Source organism: Rhinatrema bivittatum, chromosome 11, assembly GCF_901001135.1.
Source record: "Rhinatrema bivittatum chromosome 11, aRhiBiv1.1, whole genome shotgun sequence".
NCBI lineage: Eukaryota > Metazoa > Chordata > Amphibia > Gymnophiona > Rhinatrematidae > Rhinatrema > Rhinatrema bivittatum.
Window position 1 is genome coordinate 41861786 of NC_042625.1, and position 18651 is coordinate 41880436.

The 18651-nt window shown below is 43.9% G+C and overlaps 1 protein-coding gene across 2 annotated transcripts in view; it reads left to right on the forward strand.

Moving 5' to 3' along the window:
- ADGRD1 (adhesion G protein-coupled receptor D1) overlaps nucleotides 1-18651 on the forward strand; it is a 268529-nt gene that overhangs the window by 26161 nt on the left and 223717 nt on the right. For both annotated transcript variants that reach the window (XM_029571131.1, XM_029571132.1), the window contains 2 exons: nucleotides 8484-8681; nucleotides 9354-9608. In XM_029571131.1, the coding sequence (XP_029426991.1) occupies nucleotides 8484-8681; nucleotides 9354-9608 (453 nt within the window). The remainder of the gene's footprint in view (nucleotides 1-8483; nucleotides 8682-9353; nucleotides 9609-18651) is intronic.

The following is an 18651-nucleotide window of genomic DNA, read 5'->3' on the forward strand; positions in this document are numbered from 1 at the left end:
GTTACAAAGGAACTTGAGGAATTATTTAATCATAAAAATAAAAAATACTGTGCAAGGGCCTTTAAAGCTAGCAGGCCAAGAGCCAGGCCGTGGGTCCCTGGGATGTGCTTATGGGACAGACCTTTGACAGATCAGGCCCATATGTTGTGACTCCGAAAAGGCTGCAACTGATTTAGATCCCACTAGAGGTCTTCATGCTTCTTTCTTAGAGGCCAATATACTGAAGTGCCCTGAATTTCACGCAGACTGTAGTAAATCGCACGCGCACTGTTTCCCCCACCCCCCCCCCCTGGGACTTCTATGCAAATAAGCCTGGTAACAAAATAGCACACGCAGTTTTTCTATGGAACTTATCTCAAAAACTTAACTCATTGAGTAAGAACATAAGAAGTTGCCATGCTGGGTCAGACCGAGGGTCCATCAAGCCCAGCATCCTGTTTCCAACAGTGGCCAATCCAGGCTACAAGTACCTGGCAAGTCCCCAAATATTAAGTAGATCCCATGCTACTAATGTCGGTAATAAGTTATAGTAAAAGTTTTTGCAAAATTACATTTATAAAGCTATTTATGCATTAATGACCTGCTTTGTATAATTTTGCATCACTCTCCTTCCTTAACTATAAATCTAAATAAAATTGTGCACACGTAAAACTCTGTACTCAATTCTGTTATTTGCCGTTTAAGCATGAAAAGTGGTCTTTGTGCAGTTTTGCACTGCTTAGGTCATTGGCTTTCTATGCTTGCAGGAGAAGCAAGGATGCTGCTCTTGCTCCTAGATTCAGCTCAGAGAGGTAGTGGGGTAGGTGAAAAAAGGATATTAGAGAAGTAAGAGAAAGTTTACTATATGCACACTTCAGTACCAGGATTGGATCTCTCATAGAAGGGCAGAATCCTAGCTATGGGCCTGATTTTCAAAAGCATTTACACTCTTAAAATGGGATTTACACATCTAAATGCACTTCATCCATGTAAGTAGGATTTAAAAAATTTACTACAATATATGCCATTGAATTGTCCATAGGATATTAATCTGTAAGTGTACTTTACGCATGTAAATGGATTTTTAAAATTGCTATGATAGTATGTAACATTTTAAAATGTACTTCCTAAGTGTGGCAAACGAACCTCTATTTATAATTACCTATTTTCTCTGCAAAGCAGTGTCTTACTAGCCAATTAGGCATGGAGAATATTTTTTCATACTTGGTTCAGACTTAGTTTAGCACTTCTGATCACCCACTTTCCATCTGTCATCAGCTCAGCCACCGTGCCTTCTGTGATTATTTTCCCGATTAGCATGATTTTTACAAAACACAATTCTTTGTTCTTATTGCTGCGAGAAGCAACATTTCCTGCTACCATTGCTCAGTGCCAGCGTAGTTTATCTTGTAGAGTGTCGTATGAACACTTCTCATGAATAATCTCTGAGCCACTGTTCAGGCCTGACTGCTGCTCAGGCTGACATAGGCCTACTTAGGAAAACATCTGGCTAAGACTGCCTTCTGGGGTACCATCTGGGTTGTCTGCTTCTTGTGACCCAGATCACAAAGGTGGTTAGTGGTGATAGAGCTCTTGTCTCTTCATTTTAGTATTTATCTCTGGCAGTCAAATGAATCTATGAGGCCGAAGTAGTAAGCTGCGAATATCTTCACAAAAATCGGCAAATAGAATGCACTCTTGCATTTGAGAATTTTAGAGTATGCAATTTGCCAGTTTTGCAAGCACTATTGTTTACTTCTAAAGCTGTTCGCGGAACTTATGTAAAATCGCTAATGAGTTGGAAAATCAAGCAAATCAGCTCATTAGTAATTTCGCAATAACTAATTTACATGCAAAAAAAAATACGTGATTGCCAGATTTCCTACAAAACGTAACTGCATCTTGGACTGATAGATGTGGGCTGTTTTCTTACTCCTGTGAGCATCAGATCAGGATCTGGAATACCTCTTGGTAGCTAAGTAGGTAACCGCACCTTCTCCCTTTACCTCTGCATTGTGTGTGTATGTATTTATATGTATGTAACAGCACCTCGGTTCCCAGTGAGCAGACTCCTGTCCCGAACCATTCCCAGCAGGCAAGCAATACTCTGCTGTGTTTAGAATATATTTATTTTTGAAATCCAGATAAGATACGAATACAGACAGAGAATCTGCTCACTAACTACTGCATGTAAAGCAATAAGGGGTAGATTTTAAAAGGTGCACGCATCGGCATGCGCATGTCATAAAATCCGCGGGCCGCACGCACACGTGCGCTGGGTTATATAATCCGCGTGTGCATGTGTGGGCAGCGCGCGCAGGGGTCCTAATTTTAGAAAAGTACAGGCAGCGACGAGATCGGGCCTCTCCCAGTTCCCAACCCCCCTACCCATACTCCCTCCCTCTTCTCTCCTCTCCTCTCCTCTCCTCCCCTTCCCACCCCCTAAACCCTGTCTCTTACCTTTTTTTGCTTTGTTTTGTCGCTTGCTGCTCCGTTGGTGCAGAAGCAACTTGTGCGCGCTGGCCGACTGCTGCTGTGCCGGCATGCGCTTCTCCGGCACAGCGGCAAATGGCCGCTGTATGGGCTACCTCCAGCTCCACCCCTCTCTGCCCTCCTCTCTGCCCCTTTCCTTGGGCCCGGCACTTCTGCGCATAACAGGAGTTGCGTGCGTGGCCAGGAGTTATGCACGTGGAGGGTGCAAGGCCCGTTCACGTGCGTAACCCCCGTTTTTACGTGCGTGGCCATTTAAAAATTTGGCCGTTATTGCCCTTTACTGCCCTTTTCACCATCAGGGATTTTGATCTTCTTTCCCCTCTTCCATCTTGTTCAGTCTCCAAGATGGCAACTACACAAGACTAATTAGTTGCTTAGTTCTCATCAAGTTTCCCACGAATCAAGATAAGTCTTCTCCTTCATCTGCTACAAACGGCGACTGTCTTATGACTTAAACTCACAAACACAGCAACTGTGTTAACTGAACAAACATGAACACACAATTTAAAACTTACTTTCATGTCAGAGTGACCCAATACATCTCAGAGCCAAGACAAATCAGTTTGTACTTTACTGAGCGTGTTTGGCCCACAGCATAATCTAGGCTGGGTATTCCAGCTCTGCATTATAATCTCACTTATTTTTCACTTGACATTGCGGTTAACCCTCTCGGACCTCTGCAAGGATTCCTACTCTCCTCAGGGAGGTGTAGTTAGTTTTTATGCAAAAGAATTGGCAATTTCTCGGCAACTTTTTCACTAGAATATCGCCCTGGGAATCATTTGTATGTTATGCAAATGGCCCAGGACCAGGAGAAAAACATCTTGCAGCATTGGGCCTTCTCTGTGGAGACTTTCTTTATTTAGCGCACTGTATATTTGTCTGTATAAAGCTCCCTGTCTCTATGCATATAGTATCTGTCTTTTTGCCTGGCTATATCTCTTTTTTATATATCTCCAGCTGTCTCTGTCTCTATCGTGTGCTGTTCTTGATATATATGGAATATGTAATCTTCTCAGGACCGTTTGCTGTATAAGCCACAGTTATTGGTATAATTTACTTTAGATTACATTTTGATCGGGGTCAAAACAGATGAGCAGAATTTTGCCCCAGAGGAACTGCTGAGCGTTTAGGTCTGGCCAGAAAATTTTTTTTTCTCACTTTTATGAAAGGAACTGGCTCCAGCAGAATAAAGATTTGTAGAAAGTTTGCCAGCTTCTGTAATCACTAGGGCCTGCTCTTATCCCCCTGTGAGTGTGGCTCAAGAGATCTGTGTTTCAATTTGGATCTCAGCAGGGAAGTCTGTGGAAAAGTATTGGAAATAAAATCATGCCTACAGCTTAATTCTCTTCCCGTGCAGATAAAGAAAGAGAAGCAGGGTTTAAGTCTGCTGGATTTCATGGAGATATGGATCAGGAGGCTCTGTCCATCTAGAGGCTTGCTGAATTCATGGCCTAGCAGGAGCTGGGGGTGGGTTGCAGGCGCGTGAAGGAAATATATTTTTAGAAGAGCAGATCTAGCGTGGGAGGGGCCATGTCCAAGCCTCGGGAGGGAGGTAGCTCCCTTCCTTCCATGCTCCTGATTTTACGCTCTGCGTCTTTTCCCCTCCATCCCTGTCTCTTTCTGGAGAACTATTCTTTATTCTGACCTAGGAGGTCTCCTTCTTCACCTGAGGCATACTTTCTAGAAGCTGAGTCAGATTTGTGGCGTTGTTGAATTATATTTGTTACGGGTGTTATTTTAGGGCTTAGCTATTTTACCTTCAGTCCCAACCACTGGTTTCTTAACTCATGCCGGGACTCTGCATTCCTTCTGTGTACCCAGATGGAATGTACTTTGTATATCTCTTTGGACGATTTCTTACATCAGTAAATCAATTAATGAATATTAGGGTAGGTATTCAAAAACCATTTAAATGGATAACTAAAAGGTTATCCGCCTAAAGGGCTTAGCTGTGATATTTGGCGACTTATCTGGGTACATTCTAGCCGGATATCTCTTAATCCGGCTAGAATTTAGCTAGATATGTCAGGGGCATTTCTGGGCAGGCGGAAGGCATTCTGGAGAGGAGCAGAGTTAGCAGTGAACCTAACCAGCTACCTCTGACCTCGCTGTAGGCAGGTCTGAAGTTAGTTACCTATCCAACTAACTTGTAAAATAGCCGGGTGTATTCAGTGGTGCTGCTGCACTGCTGAATATCCCATTTAAGTTACCTGGATTGGTGCATTTGGTTAACTCAGCAGCTGAATATGGACCCCCATTGTTAAATAAATATCCCTGCCATAGAAATGCCCCAGCCAGGTAAAGGCACAAACCTAGCAATGAAGATGACCATTTTTGCTGGCTTGGGCTTCCCTCCCTGTCTCTGTCGTTTTATTCCCTGCAATGTACATTTTGCTGGAGCTTCAGCACTTTTGATGGTCCATGTAGTGTATCCAAATCTCCAGTGACGTCCAGCATCTCCCCAGGGAAAAAAAAATAACATTGAAATATCCACAGAAGGCAAACCTCTGCAGAGGACTCGAGGCCCATTAATCATTTGAAATTTGAGGGGGTGTGCACAGACAATTTTGTTTCATGTCGTTGTGTTGTTTCATTTTGGATATATGTCTTGTAGATCATTTTTATTTTCCCATCCAGATCATTGGTTTTGTTCGTTTTGTTTTTAGCTTACACTGTTATTTTTTTACAATGTGCACATTTTACTTAATTTTGCATATAGTGCGCACTGAAACACTTTGTTGCATGCTAAAATGACATAAACCACATAAATGTGGTTTATGTTATAAAATTGGGCGTACATGTGTGTGTGTCGCGCGTGCTCCTTTTAAAATCTACCCCATAGTTAGTGTCATCTCGGCATTGAATTTTATGGAGGGAATTTTGAAAAGCACAGACACATCTGTAGTCTTTTTTTTAAAAATCACCCTGGGAGTTGTCCGAGTAAATATATGCACAGAAGCAATTTCACACGCATTTTTATGCGTACTTAAAAGAAGCGTTTCCAGGGGCAGCGTTAACGTTGAGAAAGCATTTACACCTGCACTTTTGACAGACGAAAGCAAGCACGTAAACGTTTGTGTACATATTTACACCTGTCCCGAAGCAGGATGCCGCACAAGGGTTCGTGCGGACCTGGTAATCTTATGCGCATGAGTCTGCTTTGAAAATTCGGGCTGCTATAAATGTAGACTCCCTGAGCAGGGATCCTCTGGGAACCTCACCAGTTTTCCCTATGAATCAAGAACGTTAACGTGTTTGATTCAGAACTTTGTAATGCAGGTTTGCCTTTGGCAGTCGCATAGAGTCCTGAATTCAGGGGCCCATTGCAGTCAGTTTGCCTCTGCCTCCCCAGGAACTCGGATTGCTTCCCCTCAAATGTCAACGTCCCCTACACCCAAACAAACAACCTCTAAGCAAGAAAAAAGCTTCTCAGCCTTTCAGATTCCCTGGGCAGCTGCATTCAGCCCAGATAAATCCAACGTCGGCTGTCATGTTGACTTGCTTACACAAGAGGTACAATATTTAAAACCTGGCATGGGATGTTTTGAGGGCAGCCACCAGTACTCCTATGTTGTGCTGCTTTGCATGTGTGCAGTTCTTATTTATTTAAAAGTTCTTTTATTCCACTTAATTCAATAAAATCAATTCTAGACATATCGCAATAAATAAATAACGTAAAACAATGAAGTTGCAAACCAACATAAAAACATGCATTTAAAACCCATCAATACTCATGGTTCATAAAAATGCAAAAAAAAAAAAAGTCAATATGGACTTGTATATTCATGGCATGGCAGTTCTTCAGTATCTTTGAGGTTTAGCTTTCTTCCTTGCCACAATGAGTGTGTCAGGAAGCATTTCTCTGGCTGATTCTTACAATCTTTTTTTTTTTTTGGACTCTGAAGAGCTGCAGTGCCTGTGTAGCCCTGGGCTTGTCACATGAAATCCCTTGAGGGACTCTGCTTTCTCTGCCTTCTCTGGCAACTGGTTCACACTCTGAGCACCTCTTCCAATAGAGAGCATTCCTCGAATGAGTATAACATAAAGACTTGAAAAAGAAAAATGGCACTGGTTAAAACCAGCATGCCAAAGCAAACTCTCTGCCGCTGGCGGTCACGCAACCCTTTCGTAGGTTGTCTTTGAGAACTATCACGATCTGCGCACTGAAAGGCAGAAAGAAAACAGCAGAAAACCAGCAAACCCGCCCAATTCTGGGCCTTCTCTGGCCAGAAATATCCTTGGGGGGAGGGTCGAATAGGGGTGACTGCTCCGGGCCGTGCACTTTCAGGGCCCCACTCCTCCATGGGAGTCCCAGCTTTCCAGGGCCTTGCTGCAGTTGATTCGCCCTGTGCCCCGAATCCTCCCTATCTCTAGCTTTACCCTCCTCTGTACTTATTTTAGACCTTCTGGGTTGCTTGTAGACAAGGTGATTATAAACATGAATAAACATATAAATAACAATTTGTTATTGCTCGATTTCCTGTTGGTTGAGGAAGACCGACGTGTGTAGTTGCCATACTAATCACAAAAACGCACAATTCTGTATAGCAAGATGCGCAATAATCGGAGGGGGCAAACATAACACTAGCCAACAGTGGTTTCTCTGTTTTTCTTATTTTAATGGATAACTTCTAATTTCATTTTTTTTTTTTTTACTTCTTAAATAACTATCATTTTCTGATTAAGATATCATGTTTTGAGATGACAATTAAAAAAAAAAAAATTCAATCAATAAATAAATAATCCTAAAAAAGGGCTCTCCATCTATAATCGTGTATCTGTTATGTGCCGCCCTCTTTGTGCAGGCAGACTTTTTGTAAATCAAATGTATGCAGGCTGTTTTCCTCCTCTTACCTAGACAGGCTCCCCATCGGGTAAAAAAGTACAAAAAAAGGTACTTGGTGCATCTGCTGTCCTGTTGGCTTCGTTTGAGCCCATTTTACCTGGGTAAATACCCGTTCACTTGGGTGCATGCCTTCGAAAGTTGCCCTTCCCCCAATTGATTGATTAAGATGGACGCACCGAACAAACTCACAGTAATGTTAATTTTGTACTGTTGATAAAATGTCATACCAAACTGATTAGATTACTTAAACATATGGGGGCGGATTTTCAGAGCCCTGCTCGCGTAAATCCGCCCAAAAACGGGCGGATTTATGCGAGCAGGGCCCTGCGCGCCGGGAAGCCTATTTTACATAGGCCTCCCGGCGCGCGCAGAGCCCCGGGACTCGCGTAAGTCCCGGGGTTCTCCGAGGGGGGCGTGTCGGGGGGGCGGGGCCCGGTCGTCGCGGCGTTTCGGGGGCATGTCGGCAGCGTTTTGGGGGCGGGTACGGGGGCGTGGCTACGGCCCGGGGCGGTCCGGGGGCGTGGCCGCGCCCTCCGTACCCGCCCCCAGGTCGCGGCCCGGCGCGCAGGAGGCCCGCTGGCGCGCGGGGATTTACGCCTCCCTCTGGGAGGCGTAAATCCCCCGACAAAGGTAAGGGGGGGGGTTTAGACAGGGCCGGGCGGGTGGGTTAGGTAGGGGAAGGGAGGGGAAGGTGAGGGGAGGGCAAAGGAAAGTTCCCTCCGAGGCCGCTCCGATTTCGGAGCGGCCTTGGAGGGAACGTGGGTAGGCTGTGCGGCTCGGCGCGCGCCGGCTATACGTAATTGATAGCCTTGCGCGCGCCGATCCAGGATTTTAGCAGATACGCGCGGCTCTGCGCGTATCTACTAAAATCCAGCGTACTTTTGTTTGCGCCTGGAGCGCAAACAAAAGTAGGCTATTCGCGCGCCTTTTAAAATCCGCCCCATAGCTTATTGCACTTTATTGTTACCGAACTATGATGGCACATTTTCAAGTTGTAACCTATACCACTCATAGTTGTTATCGTGCCTATATGTAAACCATTGTGATGGTTCTCCAACTTAACGACGGTATAGAAGAGTTTTTAAATAAATAAACAAACAAACAAACAAATAAATAAATAAATTTCATGACTCATTCTCTCTCCCTTGTATGTTTCCATCAGGAGTAACATTTTCCTTCTTCTGGAAGACTCAGGATCAGCAGCAGCCACAGCCACAGCCACAGGCCAAGCATCCACTCGCGTCCGGAGAAAGGGTAATGTCCACTGGCTTTTCCGTCTACTCGATGGAGCATGAGAGCTATGTGGAAATCTACACTCAGGGGAATTCAATGATCTGGAAGGCAAGCATCAGCCCTCCAGGTATGTCTTCCATTTTACTCGGCAAGGGTTTTATTTTTAAGTTTTTACACAAGGACCAGGAAAGAAAAAAGGAAACAGCCTTATATAAATTGAATTGCTTAGAAGCATGTTGGTTACCTATTGCCAATAAATAGAAACTCCACCTGAAAATTCATAAACCACATACAAATACCAAATAGAGACCTCATGCAATTATGACCTCATAACTACGTGTTGCACTGATATTGCGCTACTCACACATATTATTTTAGTCTGCAGTTAGTCCAAAGATGGGTGCTGTGCTTGTTTTATAGTTAAATCATTTTTATATTTTAAATATGCACACAAAAACTGAGTACTTGTCTCAAATAAGAGGTTTATCGCATGTCCCACGCATCAAAAACTAAACACCAGTCAATGATAGGTTAGCAAAATGACTCCGTATCCAAGACCCAGACTATTGCCAATGTCAACCTGATGCTTTGGAAAACACAGGCACTGTTTGCCTGTGGTGCACAGAGCTTTAATGCTTTATAGCATTTTTTCAACCCTTTTAGCATTATGCAAACTGCAGTCATATGTAGCTTTCATGCCATGTGTTTGCCCCACTGAGATTTGATATCTTTTTTCTGGAACCAAAGCAAATGCAAGTAAATATGTTTTCATGTGCAAGTGGCTGCTTTTCCATTGCAGGTCTGCACTGGACCCATGTTTTGTTTACATGGAAATCACTCGAAGGTCTGAAGGTCTACGTCAATGGGACCTTAACCACCAGTGACCCAAGCGGAAAAATGTCTCCTAACTATGGGGACTCCAACTTAAACCTGGTGACGAAAACAGATACTGACCAGTCCGGACGTTATGTGATTAGAGCATTTGATGAGTTTATTTTCTGGGAACGGGCTCTCACACCTAAAGAAATCACACTGTACTTTAAAGCTGCTATTGGTGAGTTGGAAGGATTTTTACTGAGTACATTGCATTCTGCCTTCAAACACAACAGATTTTCTTTTGAATGTATGAAATGATAAATTAAAAAAAAAAATCTATTTGTGAAGCTTGGCAAAGAGGCTTACTACCTGTTTGGGTGCTGAGCTTTTTATCTCCATGCACACAAGTTAAAAATGTTATTTTGTAGACATGTGTCACTTAAAAAAAAAAAAAGGGATTGGAACATGGTGTGAGATTCAATGTAACACAAAGGAGTTCTGTTGGACTCTTAGGTGCACACTTTAAACATTCATTGAAGCTTAAGTGCAAATCACATAAAGTTACCCACCTATGGGCCTCATTTTCCAGAGAGAGAGAGAGAGAGAGAGAGAGAGAGAGAGAGAGAGAGAGAGAGAGAGAGAGAGAGAGAGAGAGAGAGTTCCTATAATGCCTATGCCCTAGACAGGTATTTGACTCCCTATGGGAGGGCCACCTACTAACTCGGGGTGGGGATTAGGTATGAGCGTCGGGGGTTGGGGGCCACTTTCGCATTCCACATGAGACGTACGGAAAGAACAGTGGTCTCTAGTGAAGATTTGCTGGCCGTCGGAGTGAGGAAACTCACTCCAAGAGGAGATTTGGGCAACGTTCTCTCCACCTAGCTTGATGGACACTCTACCTGGGCAACAACAAGCTAGGTGGAGAGAACGTAGCCCAAATCTCTTCTTGGAGTGAGTTTCCTCACTCCGACGGCCAGCAAATCTTCACTAGAGACCACTGTTCTTTCCGTACGTCTCATGTGGAATGCGAAAGTGGCCCCCAACCCCCGACGTTCATACCTAATCCCCACCCCGAGTTAGTAGGTGGCCCTCCCATAGGGAGTCAAATACCTGTCTAGGGCATAGGCATTATAGGCTCTCTCTCTGTCTGTGATACTCCGGGCTGGACACTTTCGCGAAAACATCGTGCACCGCAATAAAACAACCAATGAATCATCATGTGCACAATGTTTTCGCAATTTGCACCTCCAGTTCCATGAATGGCAAAAACATCGCGTGCAGTGGTTTCCCCACTGCACGAAAACTTCCTTATTTGCATAGGACACACCCCCTCATGCGTTACTGCTGCGATATTGGAAAATGAGGCCCTATATTTGGAAAGGCAGACATTTGCCTGCAAGTGCAAAACTCCTCCCTAGTGCTGCCCCACGCTGGGGGTAAGATTCCTTGCATAGCCGCACTGTGCAGATAGCTTCACCCGCTGATAGGGTGGACAGTTCTCAAAGATCCCAGTTACATAATAGAAATGGCTGCAGAAATATCTTTTCAAATTTGTCCTCCCTATGACGGTAGGCTTTCAAAGAGGCGTGCAGGTGCACATGTGCATGCATTTGTCTATCCCTTGCCCAGGGCTGCAACTGTTTTATAACATGCGTGCATGTTCTGAAATCGCCTGACCCACGCGCACATGTACACTGAATTTTAAGTGGGTATGCACCTTTGTGCACAAATGTCGCTTCTACCATGTAAGTAGTGGGATTTTAAGACACCGCTGACGCCACTGCCAGTTTTCCCAGTTCGCCCAGGTAAGGGAATAGGACTTCCAAACCGCCCCCCCCCTGGTTTAATAGCCTTTTTCCTTCCCTGTTTAAAACCCGCTGATCTGCCTAGATTTTTTTATTTTATCATTTACACGTCATCCATAGCAGAAGTACACTCATGCGGCAAGGGACCCCAGCAGGCGCCAATGTGCGTAAGTATTTGCACCCAAATTTCAGGTTAAAGTCCCAGAATACCCGTGGAAGCACCAGGTGAGCTAGGCCTGGGCCTAGGGTGCCGACCACTAGGGAGCGCGAGCGGTGGCAGCAAAGAGGAGTGGGGATTCGAATCTCCACTCCTCTTTGCTGCTGCCGCCGCTGCCACTCGAGAGATAGGAGGCGGGGCTGCGACTGAGGTGGAGGGAGCGGCACAAGGCAGAAGGTGCCTAATCCCCTTGCACCGGCCCTGCGTCCCTGCCCCCTCCCTTTTTTGAAAGCTTTTCATTTGAGCCTGCAGCGGCATTTATACGTGAATCCAGGCAACTTCTAAAAATCTGCTCGGCGCGCACTGGCCAGGCATATTTGTGCATCCCCTAATTGATGCCGTGTTGGGCTTTTAAAATTCACCTTTATGGTTTTAATCGATTTTTGCTGATCCAAGGATTCAGCTCATCTTCTTGGAGAAGAGAATTTTTCTTTTTAATTATTGTTTTTTGCCTTTGAGAATATAATAGTTGTAAGTTCTTTCGGTCCATTAAATCGCTTCGTATTGGACTGCCACTAGCAACTAAGGGCCTCATTTTCTAAAGTATTGCAGGCCTGCGATACTTTAGAAAAATGCAGTAATGAGGGGCGGGGGCGGTCCTGCGCTAGCCGGCAGCGATCGCACCTCTGCGGTGCGATCGCTGCCGGCATTGCGCCCAATAACTCCACCATAGAAGGTGTAGTTTTTGGGCGCGAAATAGGCAGCGAAAAGGCTCCTTACCTTTTCGCTGTCCGCGCCGTCGTCGCAGAGTCGGCCCCGGTGATGTCCCAACTCCTCTTCCAGGGCCGACTCCGCCCCGATGTAGGTAGCGCAGGCGTGCGCTACTTTCGCTAGCTATCGCAGGCTTGCGCTGTTAGCGCAAGCCTGCGATAGCCTTGGAAAATAAGGTCCTAAGTGCCATAATACTAAAAATGTTGAATTAGATCAGGGGTGGCCAACTCCGGTTCTCAGGAGCCACAAGCAATCCCATTTTTCAGGATACCCACAATGAATATACATGAGCTAGATTTGCATGCACTGCCTCCATTGAATGCAAATCTATCGCATACATATTAATTTGGATATCCTGAAAAATGGGACTGTTTGTAGCTCTGGAGGACTGATGTTGGTCACTCCTAAAATGAACCAAAGCTTTTTCTTCAACCAAATGAGCCAAGTTACTTGTGAATTCCAGACCAAGTTGTTTTCTAAAATGCTAATCATGTCATTAATACGTCCTATACACTGGCATGGCTTGTTAAAAAAAAAAAAAAAAAAAAGTCTGTGGCCTTTCTCTGTTAGAAGGTGATGGCCCTCCTAAGCTTGTTCCTATGTCTAGAGGCCTCAAGTCTTTAATTCAGTACTGTGCAGTTTTGCTCTGTCTTTCAAATGAGCTTCTTTGAGATATTTAAAAGACATTACACTAATTTTACAACTTGCCGTAATCTTAGTTATCCCATCACCTTTGCACATTCAAATCTAATTTTTCTGCATTGCACAATACAGGGAAAGATTTACAAATTATCAGGCGAGGAGGAGTCCTACTGGTGTCCAAGACAGGCAGAAAACCTTCCGACATGCCTTGCCTTGGTCAAGACAGAACTTACATTCCCTTCTGCCCCTGCAGATGACATTCCATGAAATTTCTTTAGCCCATCATGGTAGCCATCAACGCGTACATTTTTGGGAGCTTTTGATTAAAAAAAAAAAAAAAAATTCCCATGAATATTTTCCAGAGCCCTGACTCAGGCATTCAACACCCAAAAAGTCATCAATATTTCTGAACTCTTTCTAAAAATTGTCAAGTATGCATTTTTAAGAGCATTTGCCCCTTCTTGCATGTGTTCAAAAGGTTTCTTTTGAATCTGGTGAGCTGTTGCTATCACAACCAACTGCAGTTAATATAGCAGCACAGAACCCAAGGCTGTTATAAATCATGTTCCTGGGTTTATTGGAAGCTCCCAGGAACGTTCCAGCATGTTACTCCCTGCACAAGTTTCATCTCCTCCTTCTCTGCTGCCAGCGCTCTTTTCTTGTCATCTTCTGTACCACTGGAGAAGATAATGGCACAATAGTAAATAACTTGTGGGCCTGCAGATATGCATGAGACATGAGTGACGTCCATGTTCTTAAAATCTGACACATTCTGTGACCTTTTTTATGCATAGTGTTACAGCAGTCCACCAAATCATGCTATCTTTTATTTTGCACATTCTCTTGTCTCCAGGTTGTATTATCGGGCATTTACCATGCAGACAGTACCCATGTATGAGGGGAAAGGCTATCAACAATTACTTGAGCAGGGCTCAAAAATAGCTGAAAATATGTATAATTTGCAGTGCCCCAGGAATTGCCACAGGCTCAGAAGGAGAATGGCCCTCCAAACCACATCGTTGACATCCGCAGACTTCAGTGCCAACACCCTCCTCTTAATTATCTGAATTACAGCATTTTATTTATTGCAAGGCACAAAAACACCCCTTCATCCATCAGTGACTCATCAGATGTGGACTGTTGCCACAGCATAAATATCCGCAGCTGTTTTCTTACTGAAAACAAACACGAGGGAATGTACAAATGTACGCAACGAGCCTGCTTTTAACCAGAACATTCTCAGGTCAGATGAAAACTCCGAAGGGCTCCGTGATGTCTGTTTATCCGTGTCGTGCTAGCTTTTCATATTTATATTCTTTCAGGTGAATTTTCAAAAATTTACCCATGTAAAAGTTATCCAGTACATTCGCCAGAAGTCTCTACTTGCGTATTCCATATTTTATAAAAGTAGAAAACCTGCGTGTATATTTACGTTAGTTGTGCACATATACGTGCGTAAGAAAGGTGCAGTTTAGGGGAATTGTGGGATGGGGCCAGCAATTATGTGAGTAAGCTGCGATTTTAAAAGACACGTGAACATTTGCCAACTGACATATTTTTACACTTGCTATGTATCTGGTGGAAGTAATATTGTTTATTTATCGTGTACTGTTGGCAGGGTGCGAGGTCTGGGTGAACTGGGGGTAGTGCAGGCTATAGAACCAGGAGGGTCTTGATGATCTGGAGAAGGACGGGGCAAACTGGTGGACTAATTGGTAAAACTGGTAATTTCCTTGACGCATGCATGCTTTAAAATTGGCCAACTTATGCGTGTAAATCTTGATATATGGAAGTGAGTCCTACTTTACTTTTGCATGTAAAATATATGTGCATACATTTTTAAAATAGGTAGGAAAAGTATGTGTGTTCACTGCTTTGATATATGTTCTTTCAATGCATTGCATGTATTCGCACGTAAGCCTACGATTTTTTTTTATAACACATGCATATATCATTCTCACGGGTTATAAAATACCATGGTTAAACTACGCATGGCCATATAGATGGGTATATGTCGCGGTGTGCATTTGTTTGAAAGTTATCCTCTTTAGTTCTCACTAGTGTGCACCCACCACAAAAGCAAGCATGTGGTGGTGGTGGCTAATATACAACACTATTGCATGTGCCTGCATGGAAGGCACTTACTTAAGACCTGAATGCGCACTGAAAGGAAATGGGACAGCAGGGTTTCACTGCAAAAGATAGTTTGCTACCTCTTCTCGTTCATTGCGATTCCAGTTTTTGGGGGCTAAATATGTATTTCCAAAATAGGATAACAGGTGCAAGTGAATCTTTTACTGCATCTGGTAGGGGGTGGTTGAATTTGAATTTTCATCGTCTTTTGAAATTAAAATCATCTTTTTATGTAAGAGCAGCACAAGCACGTCCTTTTGTACGTGGACCTTACGTATTGTAAAACCGGTTTTCAAGAATTTTTTCATAAGCATAGAGGGAGGGGGAAACCATCTTGTATGTACAATATGTTGAAGTTGAATAAACCTCTAATTGTTGTGATACCTGGTGACCTGGTCATTGTTGTTCAAATGAATGAGCAGGTGTGAAGTATTATTTATTTTTTCCATTGCCACCTGTATTCCACTCTTTCCAAAAGATCTAATAATACAAACCAAGTGCACACATTCTAAATAGCAAGAAAGCTTATAATAATGCAATCACAAAGACTCTATATTCAATCATCAAAACAAACATTATCTAATTTATATATTCAAAAGGCCTTCCAGGAGGTATAATAAGATTAGGAGAAGATGCTTCCTGACATGGATATTGGGAAACAGTGATCGGAGCACATCACATTTCTTTTTCGTTGATTTAATGTGCTAAAGGTTGCAAAGCAAATAGCCACTGTGCAAATTAAAAGTAAATATTTGCTCTGAAATTGAAAGAAAAAAAAAGAGATAGATGCTTTGGTAGAGTATCGAGCCCAGGTGCTGAAGTGTAGCATGAATATTTTCCTTGGACAGAGGATCTTGCTGTTGAGTTGTCCCCTAGCAGATAAGCTCAACAATGTTGTTCATAACATAGAACAGCAGAAAAATAAATCCTCCGATTGTCTCCCATTAAAAGGAACTAGGGTATTATACATGACTATGGCTGCCCTCCCCAGCAAACAGAGAAAGTTATTATTTATTTATTTCAAGTCTCTTATATTCCACTGACTCACGTTTTATATTCTTAGCAGAACCCAAGCTTAATAAGTGTAAAAACATAACACAGAGGGATACCTGTGCATGGTGGAACATAAAAAAACAACAGACAATGATGTACGGTAAAACGAGCTATCTCGCTAAAAATATTGGGAGCAATTTAACTCTCAAACTGTCCATTGTGGGACAAAGTCTTGCCTGCTTTTTTACCCAGAAGCTCTGCACCAGTTTTCAAAGGGAGCTGATGCCCCTTTGAAATTTCCGCAGGGACAAATTAGGCATGGCTACTTCCAATGGCTTTTTCTGCCAGTATATATATATATATATATATATATATATATATATATATATTTTTTTTTTTTTGCTGGAAAAGTGCATGGGAAGATTTGAAAATCCCATCAACACTCGAGCTTTGCCTTTCTCGACCTGAACGTGCCTCCTCTAAATGGAGTTAAGAGTCTGCGTGATTTGGAACAACGCCTGTGCTTTTAGCCATATTCAGAGAGGATTGTTTTTAGACAGTTTATGCATGTAAATTAATATTTACCAGTATAAAGGGATTTTGATGATTGTCCTCCTCATATCATATAAAACAGGTACTTCCTCTCCTAAAGGCGAATTTTAAAAGTGCTATGTGCGCCGAAGCCAGGAGATTCACGAAGCTGGGCCGGTGCACACCACGCGAATTTTAAAAAGCATACGTGTATGCACCTATCTCCTGGTAGGCACACAAAAATGTTTTGCTAAAAAAGGGACGTAGGGATGGTTTGGGTGGGGCATAAGCATTCCAGGATTTCTCAATGAATCCAACGCATAAGTTCTTACGCGCATAAGAGCACACCAGGGTCCCATACTGCATAACATTACTTCTGCTATAGATGGTGTATAAGTCAGAAAATGAAAAAAAGAGATGAGCGGGGTTTTATGGGTCAGGGCTAACAGGGTAAAAGAGAGTCTAATTAACGGGGGGGGGTTAGGAAGTCTGATCCCTAAACTGGGAACGGACTGGGAAAACTGGATATTGCGTCAGCACACATGTCTACTGAAATCCCCCCTCTTATGCGGTAGAGTCGGCATTTGCGTGCACATGTACGGCCTATTTTATATGTACGGCCTATTTTATATCATGTGCGCATATATGCACGTATGTTATAAAATGGCCATATCCATTGGTGTGAGCCAGCATACATACATATGTTCATATGCACCTGCGCACCAGTATGAGAGTTATCCTCCCATAGCAGAAAATGTTATACCTGGATATGAAATGAACATGCCATGGGATATTACAGCATTTTTGTGATGCAGTTGTAATATTTTGAAGCAACATAAAACATTAAGGGACGGATTTTAAAAGCCCTGCTCGCGTAAATCCGCCCGGATTTACGCGAGCAGGGCCTTGTGCGCCGGCGCGCCTAGTTTCCATAGGCCTGCCGGCGCGCGCAGAGCCCCGGGACTCGCGTAAGTCCCGGGGTTTTTTGTCGGGGGCGTGGCGGGGCCGTGTCGGGGGCGGGGCCGATCGCAGCGTTTTGGGGGCGGGATGCAGCGTTTCGGGGGCGGGCCCGGGGGCATGGTTTCGGCCCGGGGAGGTCCGGGGGCGTGGCCGCGCCCTCCGGAACCGCCCCCGGGTTGCGTCTCGGCGCGCCAGCGGCCCGCTGGTGCGCGTGGATTTAAGTCTCCCTCCGGGAGGCGTAAATCCCTGGACAAAGGTAGGGGGGGGTTTAGATAGGGCCGGGGGGGTGGGTTAGGTAGAGGAAGGGAGGAGAAGGTGAGGGGAGGGTGAAAGAGAGTTCCCTCCGAGGCCGCTCCGATTTCGGAGCGGCCTCGGAGGGAACGGAGGCAGGCTGCGCGGCTTGGCGCGCGCCGGCTGCCCAAAATCGGCAGCCTTGCGCGCGCCGATCCTGGATTTTAGCAGATACGCGCGGCTACACGCGTATCTACTAAATCCAGCGTACTTTGTTTGCGACTGGTGCGCCAACAAAAGTACGCGAACGCGCATTTTTTAAAAATCTACCCCTAAGAGTCTGAAGCATATTAAACTGTCACGTGTGGGTCTGGTGAATGTATAAGCTCGAGCAGCACGGGTTTCGTTCCCTTTTACAGTGCAAGATGTGGAATGTAACACTTTTATGGTGCATAGCAGTCTTCTCAAACTGCATTGTACTTAAAGAGGGAGGTCAAAATATTTCCATTTCATCTGTGGGGACAGGGCTAAATGAATTTTAAAAAATAAAAACCTTCATTCCTTTGCAGGTCTCTGTTGCTGGAGTTTCTACGCAGGGTTTTTTTTTTCTAGATTCTTCTGTGCCGTTGGTCAGGAGTGGTGTCAGTGCCGAAATCAGACCTCAGGGTTTCCAAACTATACGGCTGCTACATGATAATGTCTCCATACCATGATTTACACATTTGCAAAAAAATAAATTAAATTTCCTCTAGAGTATGCTAGCATTTATTCTCATCTTTCAGCCTTTCCCCTTTTGAGATTCTGTATTGATAATCAATGTATAATATGCGCTGGTTAATTAAGCAAGAAAGATTTTTTTTTTTTTAAATCTCAGGATGATTGCAAATTAATAAACAGCTCCCACATTGATTGTAGTGCCTGAGTTAAAATGAGAGATATAACTTTTGAAAAATTTACTGCAAATGATGTCCTCCAAGATACAGCCCTTACCGTTACTGCATTCAAGAATGTTTTTGTTTAATATAAATTAAACATTTTATTGAAAAGTATGCAATGGG